This window comes from Aythya fuligula, chromosome 29 (assembly GCF_009819795.1).
Source record: "Aythya fuligula isolate bAytFul2 chromosome 29, bAytFul2.pri, whole genome shotgun sequence".
Lineage (NCBI taxonomy): Eukaryota > Metazoa > Chordata > Aves > Anseriformes > Anatidae > Aythya > Aythya fuligula.
The window spans coordinates 2,420,654-2,439,365 of NC_045587.1; the positions used below are offsets into that span (position 1 = coordinate 2,420,654).

The 18,712-nt window shown below is 63.7% G+C and overlaps 3 protein-coding genes across 3 annotated transcripts; 2 read left to right on the top strand and 1 right to left on the bottom strand.

Moving 5' to 3' along the window:
• Nucleotides 1–847, top strand: NXPH4 (neurexophilin 4). The gene is made up of 2 exons (XM_032204730.1): nt 1–18; nt 80–847. Exons 1-2 carry the CDS (start codon nt 1–3, stop codon nt 845–847), a joined length of 786 nt encoding a protein of 261 aa, XP_032060621.1.
• A 672-nt stretch (nt 848–1,519) lies between these two features.
• Nucleotides 1,520–6,229, top strand: SHMT2 (serine hydroxymethyltransferase 2). The gene is made up of 12 exons (XM_032204783.1): nt 1,520–1,588; nt 2,885–3,079; nt 3,187–3,266; nt 3,471–3,671; nt 3,756–3,837; nt 4,034–4,156; nt 4,258–4,397; nt 4,622–4,787; nt 4,867–4,966; nt 5,107–5,262; nt 5,507–5,614; nt 5,735–6,229. The coding sequence occupies exons 1-12, from the start codon at nt 1,565–1,567 to the stop codon at nt 5,860–5,862; spliced, it is 1,503 nt and encodes a 500-aa protein (XP_032060674.1). The 5' UTR covers nt 1,520–1,564; the 3' UTR covers nt 5,863–6,229.
• Nucleotides 6,230–6,678: 449 nt separating this feature from the next.
• On the bottom strand, nt 6,679–12,246 carry NDUFA4L2 (NDUFA4 mitochondrial complex associated like 2). Its single transcript, XM_032204826.1, has 4 exons — nt 12,152–12,246; nt 8,582–8,670; nt 7,270–7,330; nt 6,679–7,088 (listed from the first exon to the last, which is right to left on the bottom strand). Exons 1-4 carry the CDS (start codon nt 12,206–12,208, stop codon nt 7,032–7,034), a joined length of 264 nt encoding a protein of 87 aa, XP_032060717.1. The 5' UTR covers nt 12,209–12,246; the 3' UTR covers nt 6,679–7,031.
• Between the last annotated feature and the right edge of the window lie 6,466 nt (nt 12,247–18,712).

Genomic DNA, 18,712 nt, shown 5'->3' on the forward strand with positions numbered 1-18,712 from the left:
ATGCACGTGTGGGGCCAGGTAGGAGGATGATGGAGGGGTGGCAGCACACAGTTGTGCAGCCTCTGCCCTCTTTCCCCAGACTGTGTGCGCTGAGGGCCACATCACCAAGACCCTCGGGTACCTGGAGCTGGGCACCTCTGGCCTCCTCAAGGATGTCCCCTATGGCACCCTAAAGCCCCCGATGCTCGACCCCGGGCGGCTGATGCCGGCTGAGCTCCCCCGGGGTGCCGGGCAGCCCCTCGGTGCAGCGCAGAGCCCCTGGGACTGGCAGAAGAATGGGACGGCCGGGGAGCTGCTGAGCCCCCGTGCCCGGCGCAAGCCCTCACTCAAGTCCAGCCGCACCAAGAAGATCTTCGGCTGGGGCGACTTCTACTTCAACATCAAGACGCTCAAGTTCAGCCTGCTGGTGACGGGGAAGATCGTGGACCACATCAACGGGACCTTCAGCGTCTATTTCCGCCACAACTCCTCCAGCCTGGGCAACGTCTCGGTCAGCATCGTGCCCCCCTCCAAGGCGGTGGGCTTCGAGGTACTGGTGCCGGCGCCCCCGCCGCCCCCTCGCCTGCCCCCCCAGCAGAGCACCCTGCCCGAGGGGCGCCCGGCCAAGGCCCTCAACTGCCACGTGGAGTACGAGAAGACCAACCGGGCGCGGAAGAACAAGCCCTGCCTCTACGACCCCTCCAAGGTGTGCTTCACCGAGCACACGCAGAGCCACGCCGCCTGGCTCTGCGCCAAGCCCTTCAAGGTCATCTGCATCTTCATCTCCTTCCTCAGCATCGACTACAAGCTGGTGCAGAAGGTCTGCCCCGACTCCAACTTCCAGCACGAGAAGCCCTACTTCGGCTGACGGCCGGGGAGCACCGAGGCGGGTGGGGAGGGGGCTCCTGCACCCCTCCTCCACCCCCCCCCCCACGGGAATCTGGGGGCTGCCTCCCCGCTGCCACCCCATTGTGGCCGGGCTCAGCCCCGCACGTGGGCTCTGTCCCGGCAGGTCCCGGGCTCGGTGCCCACGTCTGGGGGCAGCCGGGCTGTGTGTATGCGGTGACACCCCCCCGGGGGGGTCCCCGATTTGGGGGGGTGGGGGGGCAGCACCCCGAGACAGCCCCCGGAGCCCCGCCCGTCGGGAGCACCCTGCCAGCACCCGCAGTCCCCCGGGGGCCGTGGAGAGGGGGTTCGAGGGGGCGGGGGTCCCGGCCCGGCTCCGGAGGGGGCTTCTTGGGAATATTTTTTTTTTTTTAAAGAAAAATGAAAACGGAGAAAAAAAAATAAGAAAAAAAAATATATAAAAGTAAAATGACAAAAATAAAAAGGAAAAAAAAAAATGGAAAAGGCTCCGTGCGGCGTGCCGAGCGGCCGATGGGGGGGGGAAAGCCGGAGGGGTGGGGGGGGGGCTCCGGTCCCGGGACCACCCCCTCCCCCCCCCCCACGGTGGGAGGGGGCCCAGACCCCGGGTCCCGGCGTGCCCCGCGGTACCGGCAGCCCCGCGCCCCGCCCCCCCGGGAGGCGGGGCAGGGACCGGGGACGGCACCGGGACCCGGCCGGGACCCGCCTGCAGCCGGCCGCGATGTGGCCTCTGCGCCTGGGCACGGTGAGACGGGGGGGGGGGGGCACGGTCCCCTCGGGGTCTCGGTGCCCGCAGGGAGGTCCCGGTGCTCGGGGGGGGGGGCGGGGGGTCCTGATGGCCGGGCCCGGTGCTCGGGGGGGGCCCAGTACAGGTGGGGGGGGGCAGGTGTCGGTGTGTGGGGGGTCCCGGTGTCTGGGGGGGATGGGGGGCGATGTCGGGGGTGGGGCGGTGCCGGGGGGTGGGGGGGGGTTGTTCACGGTGCTCCCGGTTTCCGCAGGGCTCCCGGTGCCTGCGGGGGCTCCCGGTGCTCGGGGGGGGGTCCCGGTGCACGTGGAGGTCCCGATGCTCGGGGGGGTCCCGCTGCCCGCAGGGGAGTTGCGGTGCCCACGGAGGGGGGGGGGGCTCCCGGTGCTTGTGGGGGTCCCGCTGCCTGCAGGGGGTCCCGGTACGCCCCGCCCCCCCCCTCCGCCCCCCATTTTCCTCTCGTCCCTCTCAGCCGTGCCCTTTACCCCCCCACACTCCCCCTACTCCACCCCCCTGCCCCGTCCCCCCCCCCTCGCGACCTTCGCGTCCATCCCAAAGTCCCCGGTCGCGGTGCCGACCCCGGGGGCAGCCGCCGCCGCCGCCGGCCTTGGCCCCTGCCCGACGGGGCGGGACGGGGGCGGCTCCACGCTGTGCCCCGCGCCGGGGGGGGGGCCGCGGCCCGGCGGGTGATGCAATGGGGCGGCGGTGGTTACATCACCCGGCACCAGGACGGGGCCGCACACGTGCGTGGGGACCCCCCTGGGCATGAAGCCGTCGGTGGGGAACGGGGCTGGGGGTGCTCGGGGTCCCCCCCCCCCCCGAGCACACGTGCTGGGCTCCCCCAGGATCCGTGGGGCCCCCCCCGGCTGACCCTGTGGCTCTGCCGGTTGCTGTTGTGCACTGAGGGGTCCTGGGGTCCCGGTCCCCGGGGGCTGGGGGTCCATCTGTCCTAGCATCCATCTGTCCTGGTGGCCCCCCCCCATCCCACCAGGTGCCCACGTGTACGCACGTGCAGCTCCCCTGCATGCGCCCTCGTATACTCGCAGCAGGTTTTGCTGCTGTTGCTGCTGCTCCTTCACCAGAGCTGCTCAAGCTCTGGCTATGGGCTGGGGTAGCTCCGGGAGGGGGGGGTCCCACTTGCCCACACCCACCTTGCGGGGTGCCAGCGGGAGCCAGAGCACCGGGGTCCTGCTCCTCGTGCTGCTGCTCACAGCTCCGGGGGTGCTTTGGGGTATCGGGGCCTGGCAGCTGCCCATGAGGGGTGGCAACCTCTGAGCCCCCCCCCGTCCCACACAGGCTCTGCAGCGATGCGCCCAGCTGGGTGCTGGCAGCTGGCGAGCGCAGCATGGCACGGCCGCGGCAGCAGCCGTCGGGCACCTGCCTGGCTGGACGGGGCAGGAGAGCCTTGCCGAGAGCGACCCCGAGATGTGGTCCCTGGTCCAGAAGGAGAAGGATCGGCAGTGCCGAGGGCTGGAGCTCATCGCCTCTGAGGTGGAGTAGGGGGTCTGAGGCGGGATAGGGGGCGCTGGGAGCGGGGACGGCAGTGGTCCGTCTCCCATGAGCTGTGGCACCCCAACTCTGAGCCTCTTCGTCCCCAGAATTTCTGCAGCCGGGCAGCTCTCGAGGCCCTGGGCTCCTGCCTCAACAACAAGTACTCAGAGGGGTACCCAGGCAAGAGGTAAAGGGGAGTCACGGGCTCTGGGCTTGGCCAGGGGGTGCTGGCAGCTTCAGGGGTCCTCCTGCAGTCGGTATTCAGCTGCAGGAAGGGTCGCAGGGACCCCAGGGCCAGCAGGGGTGTACAGAAGGGAAGCTCTCCTCTCCCCCAAGGTCCCCAGTGGGGTTCGCAGATGGGGATACCCTATAACCACTTCCCTGTCCCCAGGTACTACGGGGGAGCTGAGGTGGTGGACCAAATCGAGCTGCTGTGCGAGCAGCGGGCTCTGGAGGCGTTTGACCTGGACCCTGCCCGCTGGGGCGTGAATGTTCAGCCCTACTCAGGGTCTCCGGCCAACTTTGCAGCCTACACAGCCCTGCTGCAGCCCCACGACCGCCTGATGGGGCTGGACCTGCCTGATGGGGGCCAGTAGGTGTCGGGGTGAGGCAGCTGGGAGTCTGCACCCCTTGGGGGGGTCCCAGCCTCAACCTGCACCTCTGCCTTCCCCCACAGCCTCACGCACGGGTACATGTCAGATGTCAAGAGGATCTCAGCCACGTCCATCTTCTTTGAGTCCATGCCCTACAAGCTCGATGTGAGTCAGGGGGTGGCTGGCTGAGCCCCAGCAGTGCCCCTGGGGTGCCCTAGCACCCCGCCATCCCCTGTCCCACTGCCCCCATGTGCTATGTCCTCATGTTGTGTGATGCTCTGCGGGCTCTCAGCCACGCCATGCTCAGAGCTGCAAGGGGAGGTGTGTGTCTGTCATCTCTCTGTCTGTCCATCCCTTGCAGCCAGCCACAGGGCTGATCGACTACGACCAGCTGGAGGTGACGGCGCGGCTCTTCCGTCCTCGCCTTGTCATCGCTGGCACCAGTGCGTACGCCCGCCTCATCGACTATGCTCGCATGAAGAAGGTGCGGGGAGGCGGTGCGGTGCCACGGGGACAGGAGCCCTCGCTGCCTGGGTGCAGGCGCACCGCGGGGATGGGGCCAGTCCCTGACTGCCACATCCCCAGGTGTGCGAGGAGGTGAAGGCGTACCTGCTGGCGGACATGGCACACATCAGCGGGTTGGTGGCTGCCAAGGCCATCCCGTCGCCCTTTGAGCACGCGGACCTGGTGACCAGCACCACGCACAAGACCCTGCGTGGCGCCAGGTGAGGCCGCATCCCACTGCCATTCCTTGGGAAGGCTCCAGCGCCCAGTGGGGGTGCAAAGCAGTTTGATTTTCATGCTCTGTCTGGGGGCAGCCCCCAGACCTGGGGCAGGAGGGAGGACACCCGGCAGGCCCAGAGCAGCGTGGTGATGGTGCTGGTGCTGCACTGGTGTAGAGGGGCCAGGCTGTGCTGGGAGGAGCAGTGCCATGCTTTCTTGCCCACAGGTCAGGCCTCATCTTCTATCGCAAGGGTGTGCGCTCGGTGGATAAGAAGACTGGCAAGGAGACACTCTATGATCTGGAGGACAGGATCAACTTCGCCGTCTTCCCCTCCCTGCAAGGGGGGCCTCACAACCACGCCATCGCTGCCGTAGCTGTGGCCCTCAAGCAGGTCTGCGGGGGGAGGATCCAGGGCTGGGCTGGGCTGTGCCAGGCCCCATGCTGATGGATGCGGTCTGTCCCCCCCCCAGGCCAGCTCTCCTGCGTTCCGCCAGTACTGCCAGCAGGTGCTGAAGAATGCCAAAGCCATGGCACAGGCGCTGCTGCAGCGCGGGTACACCCTGGTGTCAGGTAGTGCCTCCGTCCTGGCCGCGGGGAACAAGGGGAAGGGGGCTGAGGGTGCAGGGCAGGGCTCTGGAGGTAGCACAGAGGGAGCGGGGCTGCAGGGGAGAGGGGCTGTCACCACTCACCTTGTGTCCCTTGCTCCCCAGGTGGCACCGACAACCACCTGGTGCTGGTGGACCTGCGGCCCAAGGGCATCGATGGCGCCCGGGCTGAGCGGGTCCTGGAGCTCGTTTCCATCACGGCCAACAAGAACACGTGCCCGGGGGACAAGAGCGCGCTCACGCCGGGAGGGCTGCGCCTGGGTGAGGGACAGGCCTTGTTCTGGGAAGGAGATTCCTGCCCCCACCCAGCTCCTTCCCTGGGGAGGGGTCCCCAGGTTGTCGTCTCTCCAGGATGTCTCCCTTCCCCTTCACCCCTCTTTGAGGACCCCTTATGGGAAGGGGTCTGGGAGTACTTCAGGGACCTTAGGAACAGCTTGGTGGGTTTGGCTCCTGTTGGGTGTACCCCCTGGTGCAGCTCACAGCCCTGACGTGTCCGTGTCCCTAGGGGCCCCTGCGCTGACCTCCCGCCACTTCCGCGAGGAGGATTTCCAGAAAGTGGTGGGATTCATCGATGAAGGCATAGCGCTGGCCCTGGATGTCAAGAGCAAAACCAGTGAGTTAGCAGGGCCCTGGGCTGTGGCTGCGAGTGGGCACCTCTGTTTGGGGCAGGATGGGGCTGCTGTGCCCCCCCATGCCCCTCTCACCTGCTCCTCCCTCTCCCTTCTGCACCCAGGCAAGCTCCAGGAGTTCAAGACCTTTTTGCTGCAGGATGTGGAGACGCAGCAGCGCTTGGCAGAGCTGCGCCAGCGCGTGGAGACCTTTGCTCGTGCCTTCCCCATGCCTGGCTTCAGTGACCGCTGAGGGGGGGGGTTCTTGCCTCTCCTGCCAGGCCTGGACTCTGGGGCGAGGGGGAGCCAAACCCATCCCATGCATTCCCTGCTCTCCTTCGTCCCCACCAGCACCTCTGGGGCTGGGCACCTCCTCTCCCTGGGTGCCCCCCCATCTTGCTCAGTATTAGGGTATAGAGACCAACCAACCCCCGTGGGGTGGGACGGGACCAATCCTGGCTCCAGCCTCCTCCCTTCTGCCCGAGGAAGTCTTGCAATTTTCCATGGGGGGTATGCTAATAAAAGTGGGGGCAGAGCCTGCCTGCCTGGAGGTGTGTGGGCTGCGCTGAGCTGGGGCTGGAGACGGGGGGAGGACGCGGCCGATGGCATCCCCAGGCCCCCATCAGAACCAGACACGGTCCCAGTGCCCCCCAGTACCCCTCCCTGTGCCCCTCGTGCCACAGGGTGTGAGGACAGTGGCAGCACCCGCGGTCCTGGCATGGCTGGAGGTGGTGGAGCCTCGACAGCTCCCCTGCTGCCAGCCCTAGGCACGTCCCGCTCGTCGCTTCCTAAAATCCTGGCCTTTAATTCTCCTTCTTGGCCAAACCAAACAGCACCAGACAGGCCCCCCCTGCCCGTGGCAAAGGCCAGGCCGTGCCGTGTGGCACGTAGGCCCCGGGGCGGGGAACAGGCGCCTGCATGCAGTGCATCTGGTTGTGTTCGACTCCCCCCTCCAGCCCTCCTCTTTTTTCCTCCCCAGATCTGGCTTCCTGTGGCCTCCCCTGGGCCAGGACCCTCGCGGGGGAGCTCCGGGGGCACCCCTGGAGCGTGGGAGAGAGGAAGCGCGGCGCTGCGGGGTCAGGGCTGGGAACCGCGGCTTCCAGCGGGACGCAAGCCCCCGGCCCATGCAGGGCACGGGGTGTTGGGCTGCTCCTGTGTTGGTGGGCCTGGGAAGCCACGAGCCATCCTCCTCGCTCCCCTCAGCGATTTGTTTTATTACCGGTCTACGTGTTTGATGCAGATGGGGCTGGCGGGAGAGGTGGTGCAAGCAGCAGCTGCTGCAGGGCAGGCCGGGGGGGGGCCTGGAGTGAGGGGGCTTGGTGCAGGGGTCCAGCCTGGTGCTGGGGCTGTTGTGGAGCAGGGCAGCGGTGCTGGGGGGGGGGGCTGCAGAAGGTGCTGGGGGGGCTGGCACAAGGCAGCAGCTCAGAAGCTGGGCCGGTCCTTCTTGAGGCTCTTGTAGTCGGTGGAAACTGCCATGAACTGGAAAGGGGAGGGGTATGAGCAGGGGTGGGGGCATTCAAGGGCTTGTGCCCCCCTGCCTCCGTCCCAGGGTTGATTCTGTTCCCCCCTCTTCCCCAAGCACAGCGTGGTGCTGGTCCCTGAAAGGTGCCCATGCCCCCTCCCCAGAGAGCCAGGCCCCCCAGTTCACCCCAGTGCTCACTTTATACTGGTCCGTGGGGCCCAGCTTATTCCAGGGTTCAGGATTATTTTTTCGGTCCCAGCTGCAAGAAGCAATGGGGCTGTCAGCACCTGTAAGGGGAGGGGTAGGGCCCCACAGACACCCCCTCCCCATTTCACCCCCATAGGTGCCTCCAGCCCTATCTCCGTGCAGGGCTAATCCTGGACACCATCGTTGCATCTGCTGTGCCGGCGGGTCGGGGGCTCCGGCTGGCTTCTGACCAAGGAGGAAACGTTCTGTCCTGTCCCGGGGGGGTTGCAGAAGGCCAGCAGAGCCGTGGGATGGGACCCTGGAGAAAGCAGCTCCTGTCCTCTCCCTCCCTCCCTCCCCCTGCAATCCGCTGGTGTTGGCCAAGAGCAGAATTTTCCATCTCGGAAGATGCGTGTGCTGGGGCAGGGAGGGGGGAGCTGTGCTGTGATTGCAGACCCCTGGAGCTGTTTAGTGGCATTAATGTGCTAGGCGGGCTGCTGTTGTTTTATCCCCCCCCCTTGACAAACAGGCGCACACCCCTGCGCTTCCACCATCAAAGACAAGGTGCCTGGATCTGCTAATTGCTGAGCTAAGTACCCTGGGCAGCTGGCATCAAATTAAATCAATGAGCGTTTTACCCGGAGCAAACAAATATTAGATAGGCATTAGACAGCGTGGGGCTGCAGGGACCATGGGCCACTCAGTTATAAGGGGAAAAAAAAAAAAAAACGCCTTGCACGCTGCAGCGTGCCTGCCTTTCCCTATGCCAATCCATCCAGCCTCTGTTCCTCATCAATCTATCCTTACACCTCGTCTTCCTCCCCTTCGCCATTCGTCCTTGCACGGTTTTTTATCTGCCTAGCCACCCCTCCAACCTTGCGCCCCAGCCCTTCAGCAGCCAGCTGTCCCGCTGTTTTCACAGCCCTCTCTGGCCCTCTGTCAATCCATCCAGCCCCACGCCGGCTGTCTGGCTGTCCGTCTGTCCATCCATCAGTCGCACGCTGCTGTTATCTGCCTCGTCACTCCTGCGCCCACCCTGCTCTCTGCCCTTCCTCGGAGCGTGCCCGTCTCCCGCTCCCCTCCCTGCGTCCCCCAGATGCCGGTGCCATTCCTGGAGCTGCAGGGCTGGAGGGGGCCTTGAGGCACCCCCAAGCAGGGGCAGGGCAGGCAGTGCCTCGGCTTCCCTTGTCCCTTGGTGCTGCTGGTCTGTGCCCACCCCTCAGAGCCCCCCACAGAGGTTTTTGAGCAGGGGGGAGCACCTTGCAGACCCCAGCGCTGCGCTGGGTGCATGGTGCATGTGGGCTGCGTGCCAGCACCCCCATACCTGACGTCCGGGCTGTACAGGGCCAGCCTGAGCAAGTACAGCACAGCGCTGCCCAGTCCAACGCTGATGAAGCCAATGAGGGGAACGAGCTGCAGAGAGAGAGAGAAAAATGAAAAATACCCCAATAAAATGAATATTTATCAGGCCGACTGGAGAGTGAAAGGGAGAGCTGACACACTGGGAGATTTACAGGGGAAATATGGCAGAGCAATCCTGTAGCTGGGCTGCAGTACACAGTGTAGCTGTCAGCTTGAGTGACTGAATTAAAAGAGGGAGAGAAAAATCGGCTCATGTTGGAGAGGAATTGGGTTTAGAATGAGAAATCACTTCCCCACTGCCGGCCCGGCCCCATGCTCACTGGCATAGCTGAGGGTACCTGCACCTAGCTGGTGGTGCCCCCCAGGACATGGGGTCCATTTGGTCTGCAGGCAGAGTGTGGACCCCCACCCCAGCAAGCTACCCCCTCTCCGCAGGTCCAGCACCCAGTGTCCTCCTGTCCCATGTCCCTGCCAAGCACAGGACAGCTGGGGCTGCATCCCCTGCTGCTGCTGAGGTGCTGCATTCACTGCACTGTGCTGCTGGGTGCAAGGCAGGGCTCTGAGAAGCGGTAACAGCACGGGGGGGGGGGCACTCAGCTACCCCCTTGGTACTGCCTTGGCCACCATGGTGGGGGTCCCTGCGAGCAGTCCCCCCCCCAAGGCAGGGCTTTCATCTCACCACTGCAGGGTGAGCAGCTCCATCTCCTTGTCTCCACTCCCCCCTCCTCGCGCTGCCAATCCCCGGTGCCCAGGGGGACGCGGCCTCAATCGGAGCTGAGACGCAGCAGCTCTGACCTCCCCCAAATTGCTGTGGCCCCCGCGCCAGGGAAGACGGTCGGAGTGTAATGAACCTCCCGCCAACCTGTGCCCCTGGGAAGGCAAACACGGCCGGCGCCTCGCCGTGCCCATTAGTGGCAGCGCGGGAGCGGGGGCCGGTGGTGCACAGCGAGCGCCTCGCACTCAGCGCAGTTTGCATTGCCAGCACCTGAGCTCTTGGGTTATATCCGCAGTGCTGTTTGGCAGCTCGAGCTCTCAGCAAGTGTCTCCGAACCCCCACCCACCCACCCACTGTGTGGTGACTCAGTTTCCCCACCTGGATGAGGCTGGGGGGTTGGTGGGGGGGGGCTCCAAAACACAAAAAGCAGGATCCAGCTGAACCTCCCTGGGCTGTTCTCCACCAAGCACCCCCACAGGGAAGGTGTCTTGTGGGGAAGACACCTTGACATAAAATGTCTCCCACTCCCCACAGGCTCCTTCCCTGCCCCTCAGTCCTAGCTGGCCACCCCGCATCCTTCCCGATGCCCCTGCATGGCCCACACCCTGCTCTGCAGCGCCAAAGCCCAAGCCAAGCAGCACGCCGTGCTCTCGCCCGGCAGATGCCGGTGCCGATTCGGGAGGTTAGAGGCATCAGCAGATAATGATCTTTTGCGCTGTGTGCGGCCAGGTGCCAAGAGGATCTGGCAGTAGCCACTACCCAGCCGCGCCGGCTAATCAAGAAGAACTCCACAGCGCCGGGAATTGCAGTGTCTGTTGGAGGAGATTCGGGGCGATGGATCCGTCTCACCATCTGCTGCTGACACCTTCTGGGTAATTAATGCCTGGGAAGAATTAAAGGTAGGGGGAGCAGCGGGACCAGGCATGCGGCAGGCAAGGGGGCTACAGAGTTCTGGGAACAGCCTCCTCCATGCACACGGAAATAAATAAGACGTTACAAGTCTGACCTTAAGCATACAGAGCATTAAAATGCTGCTTGTGGGCATTTATCTGTGGGGCTGAGCTGCCCAGGAATGTTTGCCCCTTAACCCTAATGGTGGGAGCTGCAGATGGCCATGTCCAGGGTAAGGCACATGTGCCCCAGGACCTCAGGCACCCCCCAGCCCTGTCACAGCCACCACCCGCACCTCACCGTGAGCCTGTGGAGAGCCAGAGCCAGCACTGACAGAGCAGGGACCTGGCCCTCATCCCACCGCACTGGCTGCAAAAGCAGCGGGAAGGAGAAAGCAAATGTGTGCAGGTGCCAGGTGAGGCGAGGGCACTGGGCTGAGCAGCTCGTGCCAGGGGTTCATCACACCAGCCCCAGTGCCTGCGGCAAGTTCGCGTGCAAAGGCGAGCAGCCGGAGTGATGCCCGGTGGTGTGGGCAGTGTGCCCGTGGTACTTGTCCTGCCAGGGCTCCTGTACCTCACCAGCACCAGGCTCCTTGGGCTCGGCAAGGCCGTGGGTCACCGCCAGGCGGGTGGGCAGTGGGGGGCTCTGCTGCAAGGTGGGAGCCCTGATATACCTGCCCAGGTGGTCGCGTGTGAAGAACGACGTCTCAGAAACTGCCACAGCAACTTCTGCTGGCACCAGCCCTGCGGGACGGCTGCAGGTGCTTCAGGCACGGGCATCCAGGCCCACCGCCCCTCACACACGCTGCTCGGGGACCCTGCTGCGCCCCCTCAAGCCATGCACAAATCTCTGCTTGACAGCTGCAGGCACCGCAGTGGGGCATGAGCAGAAAAGCCCCAAATCCCTGTCCTGCAGCTGTGCTGCAAAGTTGGCACAAGAGCCCTGGCCCTTGCTGCACACCCGTGCTCTCGCAGCAGTTGCAGAATCACCCGGGCATCCTCCAGCATGGGAGAGGCCCCAGCCTCCCGCGCCTCCTGCCTGGCCGCCAGCCTCTTAGCACCGGAGCCGGCCTGGTGCTCAGCCACGGCTCATCATCCTTTCCAGCCTGGCAGCTCTGCCTCCCCACAAACCCAGCTGCCAAGCGCTTACGTGACTTTCAGCCCGGCACCAGCAGCTCATCAACCCTGCGCGGGTCACCAGCCCCTGGCAGGATGCAGGGAGGACACCGGGGACCCTCTGGCAGGGGCAAGAGCCCTGCCATGGGGGGGACCTTCCTGGCAGGGTGGGGACACACAACTGTGGTCCTCTTGGAGGATCTGGAAGGTTTTGGTGGCAGGGAATGGGGAAGGCTGGAAGGACAGGAGCTGGCACATCAAACCAGGATCAAAGTGGCTGTGTGGGGGCTGGCCAGCAGCATGCTGAGCTTCCATTCCCACCCCCTTCCAAAGACCCCCCCCCAGAGCAGGGAGCAGCTCCCTCTGTCCACCCATGCAACTGCCAGTGAGTGAGGCTGGATACAAATGCCTCCATGCGCACAAAGCCCAGCCCTGCTGCACCCCAACGGTGCTGGATGTGGGTGGCTCACGTGGGGGGCACGGGCAGGACCCCCCAGCACCTGCGGGGTGCTGCAGGAGCCAGGCGGGCCAAGTGCAAGGCGGCAGCAAGCGAGCGGGGGGGACAGCCCTGGGATGGCATGGGGAGGGCAGAGGGGGCTGAGAAGAGGCTTGGGGTGGAAGCGGAGCTGGAGGAGAGAGCAGTGGGTGGAGGAGGAATAAGGGATAAGGGGAGAAGGGTGAGGGTAGGTGCAGGGCACACATCCCAGGGGAGGGAAGGGAGAGATGGAGGGGTAATGGCGAAGGGGTCTGGGAGTGGGCGAGGGGCAGAAGGATGCAGGGAATCCGGCCAGAGGGGTGATGGGGGACTCACTCCGGGGTGCCTCTTGACGTGCCGGGAGAACATGGCTCCGAGCAGGGGGCCCTTCATGGCAAGGGAGCGGGGCCGGAGGTCTGGCTGTGGTGCGAGGCTCTGAGTGCTGGCCGAGGCTGGAGGAGGGCAGGACACACGGGGAGGCGTCTGCAGCAGGGCTGGGAGGGACGGGGCGGGACGGGGATCCCGGCCCAGGGGCAGCAAGCTGGAAGCGAGCAGCTGAGCATCCACTGAGGAGCCCCAGCCATGCTCTGCCCCTTCCAGCAACTCCTGTACTGAGCTGCCACCACTGGGTTAGCGACCAGCTGTGGGTCTGGGTTCTCCACAACACCCCCTAGATGCCCCCCCCCCAGCACTTGTGCCTCAGTTTCCCTGTCTGGATGAGGGGCCGGCCCCTCTCCTCCACACACAAAGCCCTCCCAGGTTGCTCGGCACCTTTCTGCTAGGGCGAAAGATGAGTTGTGTGATTTGTTATGACAACTTCTCCGATGTTTGCGGCCTCCCCTCAGCACCCCCCGCCACCGTCCCCTTTATGATAAATGACATAACACCCAATTTACATTTAGCAATGCAAATCTCCCTGGCAGTAACAGATGCTGCTGTGCATATGGAAACCAGCTATTTGTACCCATTGGCTCTTAACAAAAGACTGGGGAGATTGGCGGAGCAGGCAGCCCAGCGCAGCAGGCAGGGACGTCGCATCCATCCCCACAGCCGCTGGCCGCATCCTGCCCTGCAGCAGCCGAGCCCCATGGCTCCTCGGGGCACAGAGCACGTGGCAGTGTCCCTTCTGCATTTGATGGGCACGGGCTGATCCCTGATATGCACCCCCTTCTGCGGGGGGCCAGCACCCCCATATCGCCCCAGCCCAGTCTTGGCTGGTGCACGCACAGAGCTCTGCTGCCACCCCTCCACACAGCCCAGCTCCGCCACGTCCACTTCATCCTCACCTCCTTTCTCTCAGCAAAGTCTAAGAGGACAAAGGGGAGAAACTTCTCCGGAGCGTGTGGAAATAAATAAACAAGACCTGAATCGCAGCCAGCAGCGCCGTGTTGAGGCCTTTGTTGATATAATTAGAGTTTTGAAATGGGATTGATTAAGTGCCACTCCCCAAGACAGAGTGCATCCTGCCCTCGGCAGAGGAGCGCTTGCGTCCTTCGCTGCCTTCCTCTGCCAGCGACTGCTGCGGTGCAGGGACGGTGGCGTGGGGTGCGTGCGTGTGCAGGGTTGGGGCAGAGCTTTGCGGGAGCGTTTGTGATGGGGCACGTGCCCACATGTTGCAAGGGTGATCCCACAGGCACCGCCAGGATCCCCTTTGCAGGGGGGAGGCACTCAGCGGGGTGTCAAGCAGGCAGGTAGCAGCGTTAGGATGCCGGTGGGTCCTGGCCCCATCAGAGCCAGGCCTGCTCTGGAGCACCCCGCAAGCTCCGAGCTCCCTGCAGACAAGCCCAGGACTTCCCCTGGAGAAGCAGTGGGATTCCCTGCCTGCAAAGCCCAGCTGCCTCCATGCTCATTAATGATTATAATTAAGAGACCATTTAATTCTGTGCCGCACTTCCCTCTTCTGTGGTGATTAGAGCTCGTGCCCTGCTGCTCAGGCACTCTCCTGGGCACCGCAAACCCACCCCTGTGACAGCGGCCATCTCAAGGGGCTCAGCCCTGCCGAGTGCTGGGAGGATGCCAGCACGCCTCCCCCCCTTACCCCCCCCAGGAGGGAGACACCATCAATCCAAGCAGATAGAAACCTTTTGAGCTCTTCATGGCTACTTCTGCCTGGCACCACGCGGAGCGGAAGGGTCGGAGCTTTGAGGGGGGGGGGGGACCAAGCCCTCAAATACTTCCTCGAGAGACAAGAATTACAGCCCCCGACCTCAGCAAGCAGGCACACGCAGGGACACACACCTGCAGATGCAGAGCTGCACGGACGTGCTCTCACACCTACATGTGCACAGACCCCCCTCCCCAGCCTGTGCTGCTGCACGCACCCATCTGTGTGCACACGTTTGTGCACAGACACATGCACAACCCCTGCCCTGATCCCAACAGATGTGCATGGCCACAGGGACACTTACACACCTTTATGGGCAGGACGTAGGCTTGCACACGCACCAACACACAATCCCACGTGTGCCAGTGCAGTCCCAGACCCTATATAAGGGCCCTCCAGTATGGCCCAGTCAGGGTAAGCAGCTGACAGACAAACATGGTGGGGGGAGCGGGGGGAGCCGCCAGGCCTTGGTGCTGCTGCTCGCAGCTGCTGCGGCGGGTATTTTACAGCCACTCCAAAAATATTATTCAAGATGAAGGAGAATCACGGCTGCTGCGAGCGAGCGCAGGGCCGTCGCGGGGAATTTATCATCCCGAATTGGGTGCCCCCCCTGCAACGCCGCGGTGATGAAGTGCTTCATTAATGGGAGATGCTGCAGCTCGGGGCTGAACGTGCCTGCACCTGAGCGTGCTGTTTCCTCCAGCTCCCAGCCTTGGCACTCAGCCCCCGCTGTCCCCGCATGCCTCCCCCAGCACCCAGCCAGCTCCACACCCCCTCCCCACCCCACAGCCTCCTCACTGCCCCCTGGCCCCACACCTGGCCCCCATTTGTTGCTCCCCAGGCAGACACCCAGACCCTGCAAGGAGCAGACCCCAGACGTCCTGTGGGGGTGACACAGAGTTGCACCCCCTCCAAGAATAGAGTCATACCCCTCTGATAATTAGGCCTGTCCCCTTTTTAGGGGGCTGGATGGAGCCACATGGTGCTGCTCGTGCCAAAGCTGTAAATCTCCCTGGCTTTTGGCCGGGGCGCAATGGAAACCATCATAAAAAATTCATATCATCTAAAGCAAACAAACAATAAACAAACAGCCAATAATTAAATGGTGAATTAACGGGATATATTTCATAGCCCCACAGAGGCGTGCTGTAGGACAAGCCTCAGCACAGGCAGAAGGGGCTGGGTGCTGGGGGTCCCAGACCCTTGCAGGGAGAGGAGGTGGCCAGGGGGACAGGGACAGGAACAGGTTGAGGGGACTGGCAAGGGGGTGTTTTGGGGAGGGGGGGGGAAGGGGCTGAAGGAGCAGCTCCACAAAGGGCATCACCACCAGCACTGCTGAGACATGTCGCGATGGATTGCACAGACAGATAATGGTGGGGCAACCTCACCCCTTCCTCCCTGCCATGCTGGGATTGTCCCACATCTCCTCCTGTTGTGTGTGATGTCATGCCCATGCCGTGATGTCACTGATCGCTATGACATCATGCCCCCCCCCCTTTCTTGCTCCCCTACGTGCTTGCCCTGGCTGCAGCGTGCCTCTGAGCACGCCTGTCTGCCAGCACCCAGGGCTGGCACCGGTGCCATCCATCACCCAACACAGGCACACATCATTTATAGCTGGCACCTTCATTTACAGGGCTATTATCATCCTAATTCCCCCCATTAATCACAGGGCACTGCGTGATGAGCACCAGGAAAGCCGATTCCTGACCCACAACTGCTGCAGGATTGGGGGCACCACCCTCATAACTTGGGACCCCAAATCCCCCGAGATACTGCAAGTGACAACTGAGACAAACCCTCTCCTTGTCCCCAGAGATCCAGCCATGGGCCTGCAGGGTGCAGCTGGGGTGCTGAGGGGCATCCAGCACTGCAGGCAGGGGCTCCAGGATGGCAGCGGGCAGGTTGCCGCTTCCGTGGCTGCTGGAGGCGTTTCCTAGAACTGACCCTGCAATTAACCACCGCCTTGGCCTTGTCCTGCAACATCGATTTTTATTTTCTTTTCATTTATTTTTTTTTTTTTTTTTCCGTAATTCTCTGAAGAAAAGCCCTAGCCCAGAGCTGTGATTTCCAAAGCCTGTTTTATAAATAACTGGGGTCGCCAGCTGCCAATTGCTGTAACGCCGCCTTGATACAATTTAATAAGCATAATAGCCTCTTCCTTCATCGTGACAAAGACACTGGTGGGGACAGAGCTGTGCCCATCAGCGGTGCACGCGGCCGAAGTGTGCACGACCGTGCTGAGCGTGCCCGGCCGATGCACGGGGACACGCGTGTGCCCAACCCGAGATGCGGGACCGTGGCACGGGCACGACCCCAACCCCTGCACCCCTCAGGCGTGCGCCCCGGGGCCGCGTGCTCTTGCACGAGCAGCCCACGCGTGTCCGCGCCCCCGCTGCCCGCCGTGGGGCGTCCCGGGCCCGTCGGGAGTCCTGCGGCGCCCTCTCGTGGTGCACAGCTCCAAGGACCCGACCCTCCCCCCCCGGTCCCCCCTTTGGTCCCCCCCCAGCCCCACTGAGTGATGCCAGCGACGCCCAAATCAATTCCCATCCCCGCCAGGACACGGCACGAAGGCGACAAATCACGGCTGCTGCTCCGCAGCCCCAGCACCTCATTTTTCTTGTTGAACTCCATAATAAGAAATCAATGGCAGACGCTGTGCTCCTGATGCGTCTCTGCCGGGACGGGTGGCGTTGGGTTGTTGAAAACCCCCTTCCCCCCTCCCCCCCTAGTTCTCCGGTCCCCCTGCCAACCCCAAGATCTGGCGGGGCACAGAGTAGGCGCCCCGTTCTTTCCAGGACCCCCCCACCCTTGCCCTGGCTGCCTCAGGGCTCCTTGCACCCATGCGCCCTGGGTGCATTTGGTGCTGCGTGCAATGCACGGGGCTGAGCCAGCTCCTGCCAGCAGAGCAGAGCCCTGGGCAGTGCTTCGGGCAGGTGCACCCCATCCTGCTGCAGCCTTTAGGGCGCCTCTGGGTCCCTGAAATATCTTGGAGTGTGGGGGGGGCAAACCCCCACCTTCAGGGTCTGCCTGGCACACAGACACCCACCTGGATCCTCACCCATCCCCACATCTCCAGCCAGGCAGGTGGGAAGCACCCAGGCATCCTGTGGGTGTAAATCGGGGTGGTGGTGGTGCAGAACTGGGGGGGGCGGGAGACTCAGGGTGGGGGGGTGCAGAGCTGCTGTCACATGGCAGCTCCAGCAGCTGCAGAAGGGCCTGGGCTGGGGAGAGCCGCTCCAATTAGCTGTAATCGCGCTTCCCCGCGGTGCCTGACACCGAAAAACCTACATAATTACCAGCAGCGACAGGGAAGGCAGGACCAGGCGCTCGTGCTTAATTGAGTGTTTACAGCCCTGTGGATGGGCGGGGGGGTGGTGGTGGCAATAACAGCTCTATAGAAAAGCTGCACCCCCTCCCCAAACCAGCCATAGATGTCCGGGGAGGAGGGGGGGGCAGCTCTGTTCCTGCTCCCCTCCCCAGGGTGCCTCCGTCCCTGTCCCCCAGTAGCCCCCACCACTGCTGCAGAGCTCATGGTTGACTTGCAAATGTGGCTGCAGGAGATGGAGGTCTCGCTCCTGTCAGCCAGACTGAAATCCCGTGGGCCAGCAATGGGGTCACCACGACCAGACGTGCCCCAGCAGACAGGGACGGGGCAGGGGACGCAGCTGCCACGGGTCTGGGACAATCCCAGATTGACGGCCCTGCTTTGGGGGCTGGAAGGCGTGCGGCAGGCGGGGATGACCTGTGGAGCAGAGGCAGACACCAGCTCCCATCCTGCAGCTGCCTGGACGACGCCAGCCTGCCCACGCCGTGCCGCCCCCAGCCCCAGCAGACAAAGCTCCTGCCCAGCTGTTTTTGCCTGGTTAATTTTTCATGAGCGTGCTGATAATTCTGCTCATTGCGCTGCCACGGACCCCATACCAATGAGCCGCAGTGCTCCCCCAGGCCCGGCAGCGCCAGAATTGGGTACGGCTGGGACTGGAATTTGCTGACGGGGGCATGGCCTGGGCTCCCCCCGCTGTGCCCACTCCCTGCCAGACCGGGGGCTCCACGAGAACACTCTCCTGCACGGCAAGCACAGGGGCCACACGCATGCAGATGTGTAAGGAACCATGCACAGAAGTAGGTGTGCGAGGACTCACACGGAGCCATGCATGGCCATGTGTGCACGGGAGCATGCTGATATGAGTATGTGTGCGTGTACATCACACACCTGTCTGTCGTCCCCCCTGGGGTCTTGCAGCATCTCCCACCCTGGAGATGCAGGAACCGGCCCCTTCGTGCCCTTCGCACTCCTGCCGTTGCCTGAAACCAGGCGTGGGATGGGGCAGTGGGGTCAGACGAGCGCTGCTCTCCCTGTTCTGCAGCCAGGAACAGCCATGGGATGGGGGGGCGGGGGGGGGAATGCACCAACCCCCCCTGCACCCAGGAAGGGCGCGGGGTTGACCCCAGGCATCTGAGCCCTGTGCTGGGGTCTTGTGGGGCCAGGACAGGGGCGTGGGGCAGAGCCCCAGGGAGGGCACGGGGGCACGTGGGGGGCAGACAGCTTTCTACCATACCAAGCCCTGCCCTGCCTGTCCGTCTGCCACTTTCTGATGTGCCCAACTAGAATCACTAATTCCGATGAACCCAGGCTAGATTAATTTTAATTTCCCCATGCAAATCAGTGCTAATTAGGATGGATTTAGTTCACATCACAGGGGCTGTGGGGACGGAAGCTGCATACGGTCGTCGCTCCCCAGCTGGGCTTTGGGGTGTTTCAGCCTCATCTGAGGACTGGGGAGGACAGA